Source organism: Aythya marila (genome assembly GCF_965140915.1).
Source record: "Aythya marila genome assembly, chromosome: 1".
NCBI classification, from domain to species: Eukaryota; Metazoa; Chordata; class Aves; order Anseriformes; family Anatidae; genus Aythya; species Aythya marila.
The window spans coordinates 30124696-30142585 of record NC_139042.1 but is presented as its reverse complement, the minus strand read 5'-3'; the positions used below and the strand labels follow the sequence as shown (position 1 = coordinate 30142585).

The 17890-nt window shown below is 42.1% G+C and overlaps 1 protein-coding gene across 1 annotated transcript in view; it reads left to right on the top strand.

Moving 5' to 3' along the window:
- Positions 1–1997: 1997 nt before the first annotated feature.
- Positions 1998–17890, top strand: part of COG3 (component of oligomeric golgi complex 3) — a 29955-nt gene continuing 14062 nt past the window's right edge. The window contains exons 1-14 of the mRNA XM_082771203.1: positions 1998–2190; positions 3619–3765; positions 4299–4360; positions 5610–5775; positions 7295–7369; positions 7492–7584; positions 7875–8000; positions 9383–9463; positions 9644–9687; positions 9900–10026; positions 10497–10588; positions 12722–12861; positions 14090–14250; positions 17539–17644. Coding sequence (XP_082627329.1) covers positions 2044–2190; positions 3619–3765; positions 4299–4360; positions 5610–5775; positions 7295–7369; positions 7492–7584; positions 7875–8000; positions 9383–9463; positions 9644–9687; positions 9900–10026; positions 10497–10588; positions 12722–12861; positions 14090–14250; positions 17539–17644 — 1567 coding nt within the window. The 5' untranslated portion in view covers positions 1998–2043. The remainder of the gene's footprint in view (positions 2191–3618; positions 3766–4298; positions 4361–5609; positions 5776–7294; positions 7370–7491; positions 7585–7874; positions 8001–9382; positions 9464–9643; positions 9688–9899; positions 10027–10496; positions 10589–12721; positions 12862–14089; positions 14251–17538; positions 17645–17890) is intronic.

Sequence of the window (17890 nt, the reverse complement as noted above, 5' to 3'; positions counted from 1 at the left end):
CCTCAAAAATAGGTAGAATCCAAACAAAATAGGGCAGCCCCTCAAAAAAAATAAAAGGACCCAAAAAAGGCACATCCCCCACCAAAAAAAGCCCCTCAAAAACAACAGAACAGAGGCCCCAAAGGAGCAGCTCTCCAAAAAGAACCCCTGGGGGAAAAAATAAAAGAATTGGCTCTTGGATTATTCCTCATTATTGATTTTTCAGGTAGGCAGTGATGAACTTTTGCTCATAAATAGAGAATGACTTGGTAATGGGAAGGTTGGAGGCCGTCTTGGGCACAGTGATCTTGAATTATGTGTTTTCAAGTCTTGGAGAAGTAAGGATTGGGGTTATAAAACTTCTGGAGGGCAGATTTTGGCCTGTTAAGGAGTCCTGGCGTGTTGGTGGAGTCCTGAATGAAGGGCAAAGGAGGCCGGGAAGGCTGGGTGCTCTTCAAGAAAGCCTGCTCCTATGCTTTTAGGATTTGTCCCCACATGCTGAAAGATGAGCCGTCTTGGAAGATGACCGGCCTGGCTGAACAGAAAGTTTGGGAAGAAGAAGAGGGTCTGTGACCTTTGGAAGGGGTGGGTCACTCAGGAGGACTACGAAGATGCTGTGAGGCTGTGCAGAGACAAAATTAGAAGGGCCGAAGCCCAGCTGGAGCTCCATCTGGCTGCTGCTGCTAAAGACAATAAAAAATATTTGTATAAATACGTAAAAAAGGAAAACTGAGGAGAATCTCCATCCTTTATTGGGTGTGGGGGGAACTTGGTGATGAGAGATGAGGAAAGGCTGAGGTGCTTCATGGCTGCTTTGCCTCGGCCTTTGGTTGTTCTCCAGGTACTCAGCCCCGGGGCTGGCAGGTGGGGACAGGGAGCAGAATGAAGCCCTCAGAGCCCACGAGGAAATGGTTGGGGACCTCTTGCTCCACATAGGGGTACGCAAGTTGATGGGGCCGGGTGGGATGCCCCCAAGGGTTGTGAGGAGCTGGCTCCTCTCTCCAGGCTCAACAGCCCCAATTCCCTCAGGCCATTGTGCACCATGTTCAGCTGGCTGTGCCCATCTCCCCCATTTCCTCATCTCCCCCAGTTCACCACTTCCCCATTTCTCCATCTCCCCTATTTCCCATTATCTCCCCCGTTACCCCATCTTCCCCATTTGCCCATGTCCCCCGCTTCCTAATTTCCCCCATTCCCCCATCTTCACAACTTCCTCATCTCCCTTATTTCAACATTATCTCCCCCATTTCCCCATCTCCCCCATTTCACCTAACTTCCCCTTTTCCCCAATTCCCTGTTTCTCCCATACCTCCATCTCCCCAATTTCCCCATCTCCGCCATTTCCCCATCTTCCCCATTTCCCCATTCCCCATCTCCCCCAATTCCTCATCTCCCCTATTTCCTCATTTCCCCCATTTCCCCATTTCCCCCATTTCTCAATCTCCCCTATCTCCCCATCTCCCCCATTTCCCTTAATTCCCCATTATCTCCATTCCTCAATCTCCCCCATCTCCCCCATCTCCCCATTATCTCCCTCATTTCCCCCATTTCCCCATTATCTCCCCAATTTCCCCGTTATCTCTCCCATTCCCCATTATCTCCCCCATTCCCCCATTACCTCCCCCATTCCCCATTATCTCCCCATTATCTCCCCCCATTCCCCAATCTCCCCCATTCCCCAGTCTCCCCCATTTCCCCATTATCTCCCCAATTTTCCCCATTCCCCATTATCTCCCCCGTTTCCCCATCTCCCCCATTCCCCCACTATCTCCCCCATTTCCCCATTATCTCCCCTAATTCCCCCATTCCCCAATCTCCCCCATCTCCCCCATTTCCCCATTATCTCCCCCAATTCCCCATCCCCCATTATCTCCCAATTCCCCCATGATCTCCCCAATTTCCCCCATTATCCCCCATTCCCCCATTCCACCTCCGACCTCCCACCACCAGGGGCCGCTCCCTCCCCCTTCCCCTCCCTCCCCTCCCCTCCCCTCCCGTCGCCACGCGTCCTCCCCGCGCTCCCCCCTGCTCCTCTCCCCCGGCTCCCCGCGTTCCGCCGCCGCCATGGCGGAGCCGCCGGGCCGGGAGCCCCGGGACCGCCTGAGCCTCTGGGACCGCCGCCCGCAGCCCCGCGCCCCGCTCAGCGAGCGCCAGGCGGACTCCGTGCTCCGGCTGAAGGCGGCGGCCGAGGCCCTGCCGCTGCCAACCGAGGTGAGCGGGGGCTGAGCGGGGCGAGGCGCCGTGTGCCGCTCCCCCAGGAGGAGCCCCCGCAGCCTCCTCGCCTCACGGGGGGTTCAAGGGGTGCCCCGCGCCCGGGGAGGGGTCCCGGGGGGCTGAGGAGCCTCAGAGGGGTAGGGGAGGGACCGGGATCCGCCACGCATCAGATCCTGGCTGTGCCTTCCTGGGCAGAGCAACGCGACCAGGAAATCACGATTTTTTAATTAGCGAAGGACTTGCTGGTGAGATACCGGGTTGTTTTGAGCTAGCACTTGGTGGTTTTATGCTAGTCATGTGCTTAGCAATGGCACTGCTGTCAACTGAATCCAAAAGCCTGTTTTCCTAATATCATAGAATCCCAGAATCACAGAATTTCTAGGTTGGAAGAGACCTCAAGATCATCGAGTCCAACCTCTGACCTAACACTAACAGTCCCCACTAAACCATATCCCTAAGCTCTACATCTAAACATCTTTTGAAGACTTCCAGGGATGGTGACTCCACCACTTCCCTGGGCAGCCCATCCCGATGCCTCACAACCCTCTCAGTAAAGAAGTTCTTAACATATATAACATAATCATAATAACCATATTCATATCATAATCATATAACAACGTTTGTGTTTTTTGACTTGTTAGCATTAGGTCAGAGGTTGGACTCGATGATCTTGAGGTCTCTTCCAACCCAGAAATTCTGTGATTCTGTTTTCACCATATAGTCATCTCCAGTCGTATTTAAATACAATTTCTCTCAACTTGCTCCTTTCCATATTTTTACTGCTTAAAAAATAATTGTGGCTGCTGATTCCTATCAAGCCAGCGCTATTCCTTATCTTCTTAAAAAAAAAACAAAAAACAAAAACAAACTTTAGTTTGACTTCTTCACTAAAAAGTCTTGGAAAGAATCTGAAATGATATTTCCCAAATGTATAAAGTTACAGATTTTCTCAGGACATCTGGCAAGGAGATTTGACCATTCCTGTGCTGTGGTCTTGCTGTGTAGCACAGACAGCAAGGGCATTTTTTTTTGCTTCTACATAATTCTGAGTTCTGAGGTTCTCAGATACTTTGCTAGGACATTTCTCTGAGTGTATAATCAGTTAAATTGGAAATTAATGCAGTGATATGTCAAGTACATGCATATTCAGTTTCAGTTCTTATACAAATAAGTACTTACATAAATTCTTTTATTTTTTTGACTCTAAGTAAGTACATTTGTTGGGTGTTTCTGAGTATATAGCTGTGCTGGTGGTTGGTGTGTTATCATATTGATTAATAAAACATCCATTGCATCGATTACTTCAAAAGTAAATGCTGGTAATTTTCTTAAATTGACGCTTTGGATTCTGTAACTGTAGTTGAGCTGAATATACGCATTTTTAATAAAATGCCTGACTAAAGTTTGTGCGTTTTTTGTGAGCAGCTTCCAATCGAAGACTTGTGCAGCCTGACATCCCAGTCGCTGACTGTTACGCTGACGGCCGCGGTGCCAGAATCCACAGAGGATGTTCTCCTGAAAGGATTTGCCATGCTGGGGATGGAGAATGAAAGAATTGAAACAGCACAGCAGGTAAATGATTCCGGATAACGTCCAAGGTGCAGTAATCTTCTTCAGAGGGTTCTTTGATTTTCTTTTTTGTCTCTTGCTCAGCTTTTGGTGGCTTCATTAAATTTTTGTTGTCAGTTATTAAGAAACCTGTGGAAAAAATCATTGGAGTCTGAGCTCTTAAGTAACAGATACGTTCTCCATTTTGAGTGGAGCGTTATGTGAGAGTAAGGTGCTGTGGCTCCTAATGTAGAAGAATGGCAGATCTTCCCCATTTTTATTGTGAAAACTTTGCTTGTTCTCGTGCAAATAAGAACAGACAAAATTCAGTCTTTCATGTTTTCCTACTAATGGTGTATTTTTTCTTGGTTAGTAACTAAGCTCTTGAACCTCTCTATTTTTTACAAAAGCTTGTATTCTGAATTTCTGCTTCCTAGATCTGTTGTTTTGTGGGGTGAGAGGGAGGGTGGCTTTTTTTTTTTTTTTTTTTTTTTTTTTGTTTTAATCAATGGCATTGCATGTGAGGTGAGTTGTTCACACTATAAAATCTCTTCTAGTTCTTCTCCTGGTTTGCTCAGCTACAGACGCAGATGGATCAAGATGAAAGCGCCAAGTACAGGTAAGTGTTCTTCCCCAGTTTCTTTAATTGTGAGCAGTTTAAATCCTGAAGGACTTCATCTTGTCCCTGTAATCTTAGCATGCACTTGGGGTCACCTGCTGGGGAATGTGTTGGAACAGCAGAAGCTCTCTGGGGCCGAATGCCCCGCTCCCTTTCTGAAGCCTGTTGCCCTTGTGACAACAGAGATGCAGATTTCCTTCCGAACTGCCTAGTACATTAAGAAAATTTGGAATTAGTTCTGGCTTACAGCTCACCAGTGCCTGTATCTGTGAGGGTGTAGCTGCATTGCCAGCATTCCTTGACACTTTGTTTGGCTCCGCTTTTGAGAGGTGGCATTCTCATCTATTTTTGTCTGCCTGACTTTTCCATCAGGCTCCGGAGAACCCCTTTCCACCAGCTTTCGTGAGAGTCTGTAGCAGGGCTGAACGGCGTAGCCAAACCTGCTGTGGCTTCTGTGGGAGCTGGCCTGGGTTTTGAAACTTTACCAACCTGCCCTTGGCTATAAAGAGATTGTGCTGAACTCCTTCTCTTTTTTTCTATTTATCTTTGGTCTGTCTCTTCTTCTCTTGCTCTGACATTTGAGGATGCGGCATTTCCTGAAAGCAGAGATTTAGGCATACTCTACAGCCCACGTTCGGATCATTAACACCCTGTAGAGAGTGGCAGCCTTGCCCTTTGGTAGTCGGCACGTTCATGATGCGCGCAGACACCTGTGTGTGTCGTGAACGTGGAGTGGTTTGTAGGATGGCCAGGGGGAGTAGTTACATGCAGGAGGCCAAAGGACAGGAAAAAAATAAGTTGGTTCTTTGCCTGTTGTATGTTAACGGTGAGTGGTTCACCCTCTGGTGAACTGCAACAACTTCGGGAGGGTTCTAAAAGGAAACTGAAAATTGTGTTTGAAAAGGAGACCCAAATTACTATGCCCCTGCTGGACACAAGGCAGGTAGAATTTGGCTGCTAGCAGCAGCCTGCAGTAATTGCTACATTTGTTCTGTCCATTTAGGCGTTATTTGCATGCTCTAGACAGGCTGCTGTTCCAAATCCTATAGCTTTGTTATTTCTGCAGGTCATGAAACATCTGCTTACTGTGCACGTGAGCTTGGTGCCAGTCTCTTATTCCTCGAGTTAATTTGTCTCAGGGAAAGGTACCGCCAGCGTCCCTGTGGGCAGCTGAATTTGTAAACACGAAAAGTGAAATCGTGCTCGTTTTCTGTTGATTCTCCCCCTTTCTTCTTTTTTTTTTTTCTAGGCAGATGAGGGATTACTTGTCTGGGTTTGAGGAGCAGTGTGATACTATACTGAACGACGTCAACAGTGCCCTCCAGCACCTGGAGGCCCTGCAAAAACAGTACTTCTTTGTGTCCACCAAGACAGGAACGCTGCATGAGGCCTGTGAACAGCTTTTGAAAGAGCAGGTAAGCTTCGATGCAAGGATTACCAGAAGCTTCCAAAATACCATAAACTGAAGTTTCTTAGGCTGAGGAACCTCGTGAGCTGTGGTGACAATCCCTCTGTTTCCTCTGGAGCACTTTTTCAGTGCTTCACCTGCAGCTTTAGGGTGTAAGGCTCTGCCTAGTGAAACTTTGAGCATGTGTTGATACGTGCTTCAATCAAGAAGGGAGGCTAGCTGATAGGAGCTTTGGTAAGTGGTGCCTGACAAGTACAAATCTTACTGAGATCAATAATTCGTGTCACAGAAATATTTTGAGCTGGTTGCTTTAGAGAAGAATTTCTCCAGTTATTAGCTTAATTCCAAGGTACTCTCTTTCTCTTTCCCTTTCCCACAGGGATAAAAGCAAGCAAGCTTTCTTAGCCCTCAGAACTTTAGTGATACAAGGTTATTGAGGCATGATATCACACGTAACTTCTAATTATAAAATATCCTGCTCCGAAGTTACTCTCAATTCATTGTTGCTTTTCAGGGGGAGGAGAGGGAAAGATAAATCAGAAAACTCTTTGTCTTTGCTTTTACTCATGAACTACAGCCTCGTTTTAAACAAGGCATGATTATCTTTAATAAATAGCAGAAACATAACACATACTCATGGTGGAATCAGAATTTCTTTAAAGGAATGGTAAAGGAAAGAATTACCTTGTAAAAGAGGGATGGTAGAGAAGATGTACTTGTCTCTTTTGAAAACAAAAACTTCAAAGCAAATTTTTGGTGGTGTGTGCTGCCCTCATCCCCACCTGCTGTAGTAGCTCTACATCTTTGTGGAAGAAACAATACCAATTTCAAATGAATCAATAGAATAAAGTTCATAAATACATAGATGAGATTTAGAAATAATGTTTACAGTGTTGAAATTGCCATTTTTGTATACTGAGGAATTTTTGTTCATAGAAAAATAATCTAAAGACCAAAATGTAGTTCCAAAAACCTTTGACCTTTTCCATGCTCGCTGGATAGCGTGGGCTGTTTTGATGTACAGGGAAGCAGGATTTACAAGTTCAAAGAGAAAGCAGCTTCCAAGTTACTATCTCTGCATCTCTGTGCTGACTTTTAAAAGTTCTCCATTTTTGTGGGTGATCTGAGATGTTCCAAACTGGAAAAGGGAGAACTTTTAAAGGCTCCAGTCCTGAAATACAAGACTTGGAGTTCTCTGAAATACTGATGTCAGCACTGCTATTTGTATGCGGGAGTATCTGTGGAATGGTGACAGACCTGCAGAAAAGACTCTTTAAAGACACTTCTAAGAGTAATGTGTCTTTGATGAAAGAGGGAGACAGAGAGCGTGCACTGTTGTGTTCTGCATATTTTGTTGTATTTATTTAGGTGCAAGTTATTTGGAGATAGTTAACACTAGTGCGTGCTGAGATGCTGGGAGTGTTTTATGTCTCAATTTTGGGGAAAGGGAGGCTGATTTTTTTTTCCATATTTAAATTACTTGCTGGGTTATTGGTTTTCTGTAATTTATTGCTTTTTCTTAACAGTCAGAACTAGTTGACCTGGCTGAAAACATCCAGCAGAAACTTTCTTATTTTAATGAGCTGGAAAACATCAACACAGTAAGTATATTATTTCACTGGTAATAGTTTCAGAAAATGAAAGCGTACTAATCTTTTGAACTACATCACTAAAACTAAGTTACATTGGTTGTTGCAATGATGCTTTGTCTTGTTTTCCAAAGAAACTGAATTCCCCCACGTTGTCTGTGAACAGTGAAGGATTCATTCCCATGCTGGCTAAGCTTGATGATTGTATTGCATATATTTCATCACATGTAAGTAATTCTGAATTGCTTCCAGTTAATTTGTGAGTTTCAAGACTATGTATTCAAACTATTGTTTTTTTTTTCCTCTACAATATTTTGTCTGCCAAATACAGTCAGAAAACAATGATGGCAGTTTATATACTTAAGAATATGTATTTTTTATTGAATATACTCAATGTTTTTTATAGACTACTGCTTTTAGTTTTTGCTAGCCAGAAATGCTAATTTACACAAGTATCTTTTGATAAGCTTTTGACGCGTTTTGTTCTTATTTAAAATGGATTTATTGTTTCTTTCAGCCAAATTTTAAAGACTATCCTGTATATTTGACCAAGTTTAAACAATGCCTTTCTAAAGCTATGCACCTTATCAAGACGTACACTGTGAACACACTACAGAACCTCACAAGCCAGTTGATGAAAAGGGTAAGGGGGATCAGTAAGTGGTGACTCAAGCTGTACTGAAATGTGTGTTGTAAGTCTATACTGTTTTCTTCTATTGGTTTTATTTTGAGGGTGGAAGGTGTCAATAATTCTGTGAAAATAGGCCAGTCCTATCATGGGTACCACAATGTTTATGTGGATTGGCCAAGTTTCAGCCAAAATCTGGCAGAGACTGGGTGATCTAAAAGGAAAAAAAAAGAAAGGGAAGTTGGAGACTAAGCAGATGAACTTGCCAAAGGCCAGGAATGGCTAAGCAGCTGAGTTAAAACTGCTGCGAGGCAGCAAGCAGCTTGCCAGGCTTGCTTCCCTGAACTGGTTTGTGCACAGCAGCTCTGAGTCAGCCACAGCACGTGCTGCTGTCTGTGTCGACAAATGGGGTGGTGCACAAGAGAAGTATGGTGCTGTGGGGATCAGCTCCGGAGGTGAATAGTTATAGACGTGGAGAGGTTGAGGGGAATATTTGAAGGGTGAATGCAGGAGCCAGGAATCAAAATAAAACCTGTTTTAAAGCACAAAAGATTTGAATTCCTGACACGAGTCTTCCACTGCCGTACCAGAATCTTGCAGCAAGAATTTCGGGGTGCTTTTGGTCATCTAAATAATTCTTTTTCTGATAAGTCTGCGGTGCTTAGCATAGCTGCAGAATAACTGACACGTTCCTCTTGGTTTTACTAATATCTTTTGGTCAGTTTTAAAACGTTAACAACGATGTTCAGGAGTCACAGGGAACAGTTAGGTGCTTCATTCCCACTCACTCCAGGGAGTTCAGGCATAAAGGTGAGTAGGGAGGTTTTTTGGTCTTATTAAAATGTTAATAATCATGACGCAGTATTCTAGCAGAGCAGAAAGGAGAGGGGAATGTCATTTTCTGTCACAGCTTCTGCTGGGCATTTTTAGTGCTAGAGTTTTAGCTGTCTACTGAGATAATGTAAGGAGCCACAGGAGCAAGCACCTAAAAACCTGATCTTCTGGTTGAAGCTCAAATGTGAGTTGAAATTTATCTTCCTGGGTCTGGGACTGATAGGTGCAAGGGAAATTTTGTTCCATTGTAGTACCATGGATCAAAGAGCAATACTCAGCAGTACTGTGGCAGGTCCAGAAGAAATGGTTGTCTCAAACAGAGAATGTTGTAATTACTGGAAGTTACTTTTGCTGTAGAGACTGCTGGTTGGAGCTTTTACTGTGGCTTTTGTTCTTCTATCTGCCTTATCTGAGTTCTGAAACAAGCACACCTTTCTAGGTGGAAGTTGTCAAGGACTGTAAAAATCCAGTTCCCTGTTTTAGAGCCTGATTGTCTCAGATGGTTGATGCTAGAAGCCAAATACAATTTTCCATTTTAACCAATTATTCACGTCTTCTTCCAGGATCCTTCATCTGTGCCAAACTCTGACAATGCCTTCACGCTGTTTTATGTAAAATTCAGAGCAGCTGCTCCCAAAGTCAGAGTAAGTAGACTGGTAGTTAACTGTTGGACATAAAGCTTTGAAAATGGGTTTTGAATTTATTGGTAGTGTGAATACAAGGGCTGCATATTAACTGTCCAGGGAGAAGATAATTCTCAACTATTGTGCAATGATAAGAAAAACTCATTTACTGCTAATAACTTTTTTCTTTTTATTGATTAGACTCTTATTGAGCAAGTAGAGCAAAGATCTGAAAAAATGCCAGAGTGAGTATATCTATGGAATTTATTTTCAACTCTTAAGGTTTGAAAATCTTTACTATATTAAAATAGTTTAACATGTTATTTACTCAAAAGAAAGTTTTAAAAATTGAAATTGTGTAGACTTGAAAGAGGATATTAGAATTAATTTTTTATTTTACCAGAAAATAAACGTTAGGATGCAGTCAGTGTTCTAATCTCTCGATTGTTTGGCCTAGGTATCAACAAGTTCTCAATGAAATCCATCAATGTTACCTCGATCAGAGGGAGCTTTTGCTTGGTCCCAGTATCGCCAGCACCGTTACAGAATTAACCAGTCAGAACAACAGAGATCATTGTGCTTTGGTAGGCAGAGATGGTCATGTGTTGCATTTTTGTTTGTTTTTTAAATATATTTTCATTTTCCCTTTCTCTCAGTAAAACGCATTTATTTAATTTAAGTATTTACACACACAGTTAACAAGGTTTTGTTTGTGGTTTTGAATCATATGAAGTTCTTAGTGATTTTTTCAGTTAATGTGTTTTGTGAAAGATTCTTCTGTAGAAACTGCTCTGCTACAAACCTCAGAAAAGGTTCTTTACAGAGAAGCACGAGATGTGGTTACTTAAATTGCATAAGAAACAAAAAGGGGCAGTAGCTGCACAATGAGCTTTTAATTGGCTGGTAAAAACTTCTTAGATTTGTAGTTGATTGCAATTTTCAATTTCTTTAAGCTTCCATTTAATCACAGCTGTGGTGATATAATCCATGTCCTTTGGTATCGATGCAAGGAAAACCATTTAATAATCAAGCCTTTGTATTTCTCTGAACACAGGTGCGAAGTGGTTGTGCCTTTATGGTCCATGTCTGCCAGGATGAACACCAGCTTTACAATGAGTTCTTCACAAAACCAACACCAAAACTGGAGTAGGTGGTACATGCTGTTTTTGTTTTCCTGCATATAGAATTTACTGTGTGATGTAGCAGCCAACGTTATACGGCAAATAGGGTGGTATTGAAGTGGTTTGGTAAGAGCCAGTGTGAAAAAAAAAAATATCTTGGGTTCCTTTATACATCAGAATTTGATGTTCTTGTGTTTCTTCCTTCAAGTGAAGCTGATAATTGATATTCTCTGTAGTAATCTGAGTAATGTAAATGGTCAGAAATAGGTAGAGACACACAATTTCTGTGGAAGTAGCTGTACAAGTTTTCAATTTTAGAGCCAACAGCTGTTTTTGTATTAAGCTGATAAAGACACACAAAGCCTGGCTAAAAATCCACCGTATTGCAGGGTTCTGAAAGATGTCTGAACCTTACGGATGGACTCCAAAGCCTAAGAAATTCATCAAAGCATGGAGGTGTATTCCTCTGAGCAGGAGCATGGGAGAAGGGGTCATAGATAAGGGGTCACAGTTACTTTTGAAATATATATCTCGGGAAGATAAAGTTCTTCTCCCAGCTCTCTTATTCCTTTGTTGGAAGTCTGAGCGAAGAGTTGCAGTAGTTGTGATGCTGCTCTTTTCTTTTTCCTTCCCTGAGAAGGAACTGTTCACTGAGAAGCTGAGGTCTCATGTGAGATGTGCTCAGGATTTGAGGAGACCTAACTCAGTTGACTTAAGAGCCAGTTTAATCCAACTCCTAAAGTAAATTTCAAGTCCTTGTTTGAAATCAGTACAGAATATTGTTCAGACAGAAGTTTTATCACTGTTGCACTACATGCCAAGAATGAGAATAAACTTCTGATTATTTTTGAGTCAATGGAACATAGTTATCCCCTGTCATAAAAAAAAAAAACAAAACCTGTTTCCCTTTCTTGCTTATATTTGAGGGAAATGTTTCAAATACATTTGAAACATTGTACCTTTGGTACAAAAGTACCTTTTTAGGTTTTTCTTAAGTGCATAATAAACAACCTCATTTTTTCTAAAGTGCTGAGATACTGTGAAGAACTAATAGTAAGGTGTCTGTATACAGTTGCAAGAGTCTTGATAAGAGATGTGAAATCGAGTGATCTGTTTAATGATGCTGATGAAAGTTTCTCCTTTGTTCCCGCTTTTAGCGTAAAGTGGGATAGTCTTTTTTCAAGTTCCTTGTAAAGCTACAGAAAGCTTGATGAGAGACATTAATTTTTTTTTTCTGTGAGCATTCACTTTTTTTTTTTTTTTTTTTTTTTTTTTCAAACCCTGAAAGGAACTTGGAGTGTCCTGTTTCTGTTGTCAGAGATTCTTATTGAATTAAAAAATGTGTACAGTGCAGTAAACTTCTTAACTGTAGTACACTGTGAGTGCTTAAATTTTCTTAGTCTTTGTATTTCCTAGTCCAACTGGGAGACTAGCTGATAAAGCTGTTGACGTGATCTGAACATTCAAATAATCTGTGACTAATGAAGGGGTCACTGAGTGGCAAAAATGCCTAGAATGACTGCTGTTCATATCTTAACCAAGACACCCATCTATGTGAGCAGGAAAGAAATATTTAACGAATGGAAGTGGAATTTTTGTGTTTCGTACTGCCCTGATTCCATAACTTCTGCTAGATTGGGAAGTGTGTCCTGCGATGTTGGAAACAGTTACAGTAGAGGTCAACAAGATTTTCCCCCTGTATTTCCCCTTCATGTGCTCGTGGTTCTAATGAACTGTTGAGTAGATGGAATCAGATGAGCCTGTCCTCACTGGAGAGTGTGGGTATGAATGTGAGGTTAGCAGGAGCATTTCATTACACAGAATCAGCCGGGGGTACCTGCCCTTTTGTGTGTCTTTGTGTGTGTGTGTGGAGGGTGTCAAGGTTTTTTGTTCTTGTTTGTGCTCTTTGTTTTTAGAATTCAAAATTGTACCCCTATTTTAGGGTACCTTGCCTCTCTGAGAAGACTTGGTAAGAACTTGGGCTTGTTTTTCAAACAGTCCTTTATTAAGACTCTTGTGATAGCATTTTGCATTGATTTCTCAAACTCATTTAAAAAAAAAAATCTTTGCCATAAAATAATCAGTATTTGTGATAAGATTTTAGGTTGAAACCGAGGGATCCTGAAATGTTTTGCTGTGCTTTATTTTTTCTTCACAGCGAGCTCTTGGAGAAGTTGTGTCTTTCGCTATACGATGTCCTGCGGCCAATGATCATTCACGTTATCCACTTAGAGACACTGTCTGAACTCTGTGGGATCCTTAAAAACGAGATGCTGGAAGATCACGTCCAGAACAATGGTAACTCAGAGATGGAATCTAATTGCTTTTAACTGTCTTCCTAACTGATAAAATTATTCAAGTGCACAGGCAACAAACTCCCTAGATTTTTTTTCTCTCTAATGGGTCTTAAACATGTCAAAGATGAGGTAAGGTTATTTTAAATAAATTATGGCTTTTTTTTTTTTTTTTTAAATAATAGAAAGGTCTGTGTTTTATCTTCACTTAAATTAATATCCCAGTGTTTTAGAGTCCCATTTTCAGTAGATTGTACAAATACAAGCAACCATTCACCCAGCAAATGGCAAACTCCAAGACTGGTATAAATGAGTCTTTTCAAATGAATAAAGTGCTTCATTTGGCTCTGCTGATGCAGCATTCGTACAGCTTTCTGTATTTCTTGTCTTTTATCAATGTGTATACCTGATTTTTGTTCATTTTCCTCAATGGAGTGGTTCCCAGGTTAGAAATTGTAACTTCAGCAGTGGAGTTGACAGAGGTTTTGGAATTTTAAGTGTTCAGTGTCCATGTTCTATTAGAAGTGGGCTGAAATTCAAAAATACCTGGTGACTCATTTCCTTTCTCATTACCTGTGTGTGATGGAATAATTTTACAGTCTTAGCCTTGCACCAAGTGATAAATAGAGATCAGACTTGGTAGCAGGTATATAACAGGGTAGCTCTGTCTCTGAACTGTGCCAATATCATGAAAGATTGTAACACAGTTGGGAACAAGGAAAAAAAAATTGTAACATAGTCTTTAGGCAAATCTTAAGAAGTGATTGAATACTGTTAAACACAGGCTGATACAATAGTTGTGAAGCTGGACTTGAGCTGCTTGGGATCATCTGCTCTGTTGGGTAGGTAGGTGAGTTAGCATGTCAGCTCTCCGTGGTCATACTGCAGGCATTGGCTATGATAAAACCAAAGCACAAAGGTCTGGTATCCAGGCAGAAATGCCCCTCTGACCAGCTTTTAAGTAAGCAGAACTCTTAACTCTGACATGGTGTCTGATATTGTGAGTGGGAGATCGTGTTTTCACACATGATACAAATTTGGAGAGCTACAACGACTGCAGTATGGAGTTCAGCAATTCCTCATTTGTCACCAATTTGTCTGCATGCCACTAGTCCAAAAATGGTCTGCCTTCTGCAGCAAGTCAGTTTTGTAACGGTTCTAAATGTGATGCTTAAACTTCTGCATCTAGAAACTAGCTACGTAATGAAATTAACTTTTTTTTTCTTTGTAAGCTGAACAACTGGGTGCGTTTGCTGCTGGTGTCAAGCAGATGTTAGAAGATGTACAAGAGCGCCTTGTCTATCGGACACACATTTACATTCAGACTGACATCACAGGCTACAAACCTGCTCCGGGGGATCTTGCATATCCTGACAAGTTGGAAATGATGGAGGTATCCGATCAGCTTCTATTGTCCTTGATTTGGTTTTCTTTTTATATGCAGTATATACATTTGTGTGGTACAGTGCTTTGCAGATGGGATTTTCTGGTTTTTAGGTGTATTTAGTATTACTGGCGCTATCGAAGAGGCACCTGCTGATGAAATTATGACCCTAAACTAGATGTCAGAAAGCACTTTATGTCATGCTCGATAAAACTGGTGATAGTTCTCACAGTTAATGGTTTCATTGAAACCTGAAGCTTCTAAATTTTCTCTCATCACAGTAAATTTTTATTTACTTTCAAAACTAGTAGCTGGTATTTGGTGTTCTTCAGTGGGAGCTGGAGTTGAGGAGAAGCTTTAGACAGGCACAGTTAGCTCCTGGTGTGTTTTCAGAACTACTGGTCAACTAGTGTTTGGCATGAATGTTGGTATGCTATGCACAGATGATATATGGGGAGACTTGGCTTTACCTATAGATATTTTAACATATTATCAATGGTTTTCAGTTGCGTTTTTCAAATTCTTCCCAGTATCAGCCATTTTAGCAGTCATCCCAAGCCCTTTGACTCAGTGGTCCTAGTGAAAGGAATCAGACTAACTACTTAGTTTGAGAGATCGATACTATATTGATGAAATATTCAGAATGAGAGTACTCACAAGATTAAAAAAGTGTCCAATGAAAGACTTTAAAATTGATTTTTTGGCTAGAGGAATCTGTATTTGATATGCAACTGGAAGGTAGCATTACTTGGAAGGGATTAAGCATCACAAAAATCCCTCAAAATAGCTGTTGCCATTCATTTCATAACGAGGCTCCGGAGCTGTCAAAGGATGGGGCTGGCAAAGAATGATAATTCCAGCCCGGATTGGCAAGATGCAGATTTCTTTGGTCCATTCTGCTTCCCATTATCTACCAGAACAGCTGCTGGTCCTTAGAAAATCATAGGACTTAATTGCAGCTGATGAGTCAGTAGAGAAGCTGTTGTTTGACTCTGGAATCAGATCATTACTTAGCTCTAAAGCTTCCGTGTTTTACGTATATGTACACATACAAGTGTGTATTTCTTTGGGCTGGAAGACATTAACATTGTAGAACTGTATCTTACTGTGTTCAATTCTTGCCTCTAAACAGACAAACACAGTGAGAAACCTCTTAGTACTGAATTTGCATCGCTATAATCTTGTCATTATATATGTTTAAAACTTTCTGCTATGTTACAGTTTGTGCCTTTGTGACTATAAATGGCATTTGTAGGTTTTTAGGAAAAGATTTACAAATCCTGAAGATAGTAAAGGGCAAGGAGTCTACAAAATTAACTATGAAAGTTCAATGATCAATAAGTTTTTGAAGAGGCAAAACTAGTAATTGAGAAGCCCACCACACAAAACATAGCTAAATGGGATCCCTACATTCAGGGTAGCTCATGGTCGGAAGTTTTACCAGTATGAGTACTTGTAGTGCAGTATGTTTACTAAATCTGAGTGCATATAGCTGAATGAAAAAATGTGATAATTTTCTAATGTTAGCTATACCTTCCTTAGGCTGGGTTTCTGTGTTGTTTGCTTACATAAGGCCTTATTTTCATAGAATCTGAGAATGTTTTAGGTTAGAAGGGACCTTAAAGCCCACCCAGTTCCACCCCCCTGCCATGGGCAGGGACACCTCCCACCAGCCCAGGTTGCCCAAAGCCCCATCCAGCCTGGCCTTGAGCACCTCCAGGGATGGGGCAGCCACAGCTTCTCTGGGCAGCCTGTGCCAGGGCCTCACCACCCGCCTAGGAAAGAATTTATTCTAAATATCTTACGTAAACCCTACCCTCTTTTAGTTTAAGGCCATTCCCCCTCATTCTATCACTCCACTCCCAGACAAAGAGTCCCTCCCCAGCTTTCCCGTTTGCCCCCTTTCGGTACTGGAAGGCTGCTGTAAGGTCTCCCTGTGGCCTTCCCTTCTCCAGGCTGACCATCTTCTGACAGGTCCATGTCCTTGTGCTGGGGGCCCCAGAGCTGAAGGCAGCACTCCAGGTGGGGTCTCACGAGAGCAGAGCAGAGGGGGACAATCCCCTTCCTCACCCTGCTGGCCACACTGCTTTTGGTGCAGCCCAGGATACGGATGGTTTCTGGGCTGCAGGCACACACTGCTGGCTCATGGTGAGCTTCTCATCAGCCAACACCCCCAGGTCCTTCTCCTCAGGGCTGCTCTCAATCCATTCTCTGCCCAGCCTGTGTTTGTGCTTGGGTTTACCCCAGCCCAGGTGCAGGACGTTGCACTTGGCCTTGTCGAACCTCATGAGGTTCGCACAGGCCCAGGTCCCCCTGGGTGGCATCCCTTCCCTCCAGCATGTCCACACCACTCAGCTTGGTGTCACTGGTAAACGTGCTGAGGGTGCACTCGATCCCACTGTCCCTGTCACCAACAAAGATGTTAAACAAACATCAAGCAGTGCTTTTTCAATTTTCTAACGCGTTCTCTGGCTATTCAGTTAGGAAGAGAAAGAAAGTGTGCTTTACAGCTCGTTCTACAGAGAACTGTTTGCTGTTGAAAGTATGCTGTTTTTCATTTGTCCTCATAAGACTGTTTTTACCTGGTTTGGGACTCATTTTGCTGTTTGATTGCTTTTAAACCTCAAAACCTTACTATTTAGGGAGGCCTTCTGTCTGAGTAAATTAATTATTAAAATGTTAAAAGCATGGGGCAGAAGTATTTCTTGTGCTGGTCTGCTCAAATATTAATGCAGTTCTCTGCCCATTCCCCCTGCCTGTAGTTGCTGTGACGCAGACCAAGCGGTGGCAAAAGGTTGAAGCGTGCAAGGGTTGAGTAATATTAGCGGGAAGCTCTTTCTTGAACTCCTGCAGGGAATAAACTAGAGAGCACTTCAGGACCATCTGCACGTAACATTCGTAGGAATAAAGCCATCATAGAGATGGTCTGTATGAAATCCAATTAAATGTTGAGTTGGGTTCCTCTATTTTGAGTTTCTCTTTCTAGGTGTCTTGACTGGTTAATCTTTAGAGATCAGTTAAGACAGGCAAAAATGGAAAGAACAGTACTTTGCAGAGATCAGTTCAGTGCTCATGAGTCTTTTAAGTTTGTACTCTAATATTTCATGTACTGTTTTGGAAACCGCTGTCTTTACTTTGTTTTCATTTCTTTGAAGTACTGGTGACAGTCAGTATAGCTGACTCCTTTTGCAATTTAGTGCTCTTTACTGTATTCTAATCAAAACATAATGCTGCTTAAATAATATATATATTGTATCTATATACATATATTTTTTTGTGGTGTGTCTTCCTCTGCAGCAAATTGCACAGAGCTTAAAAGATGAGCAGAAGAAGCTGCCGTCTGAAGCTTCATTTTCAGATGTCCGGCTAGAGGATCCTGAGTCCTGCAGTTTAGTGAAATCTGGTATGAAATACATCTCGTGTTGTCAAATGAACGCATAAAGCTCCCAGAGAGTGCGCATTAACTCGAATCATCAGTGAGAAACTTGCACATATCTTAAAGGGCTGTTTCCCTAAAGATTTTGAGGGGAGAGCTTTGTCTTGGAGTTCTTAACATTTTATTTTTCGAAAGAGGAACAACTTATTCTTGTTCCTTCAGTGGCTGTGGTGTTTCCTTGTGCCCTCAACTCAATCAATTCTTTGCAGCAAT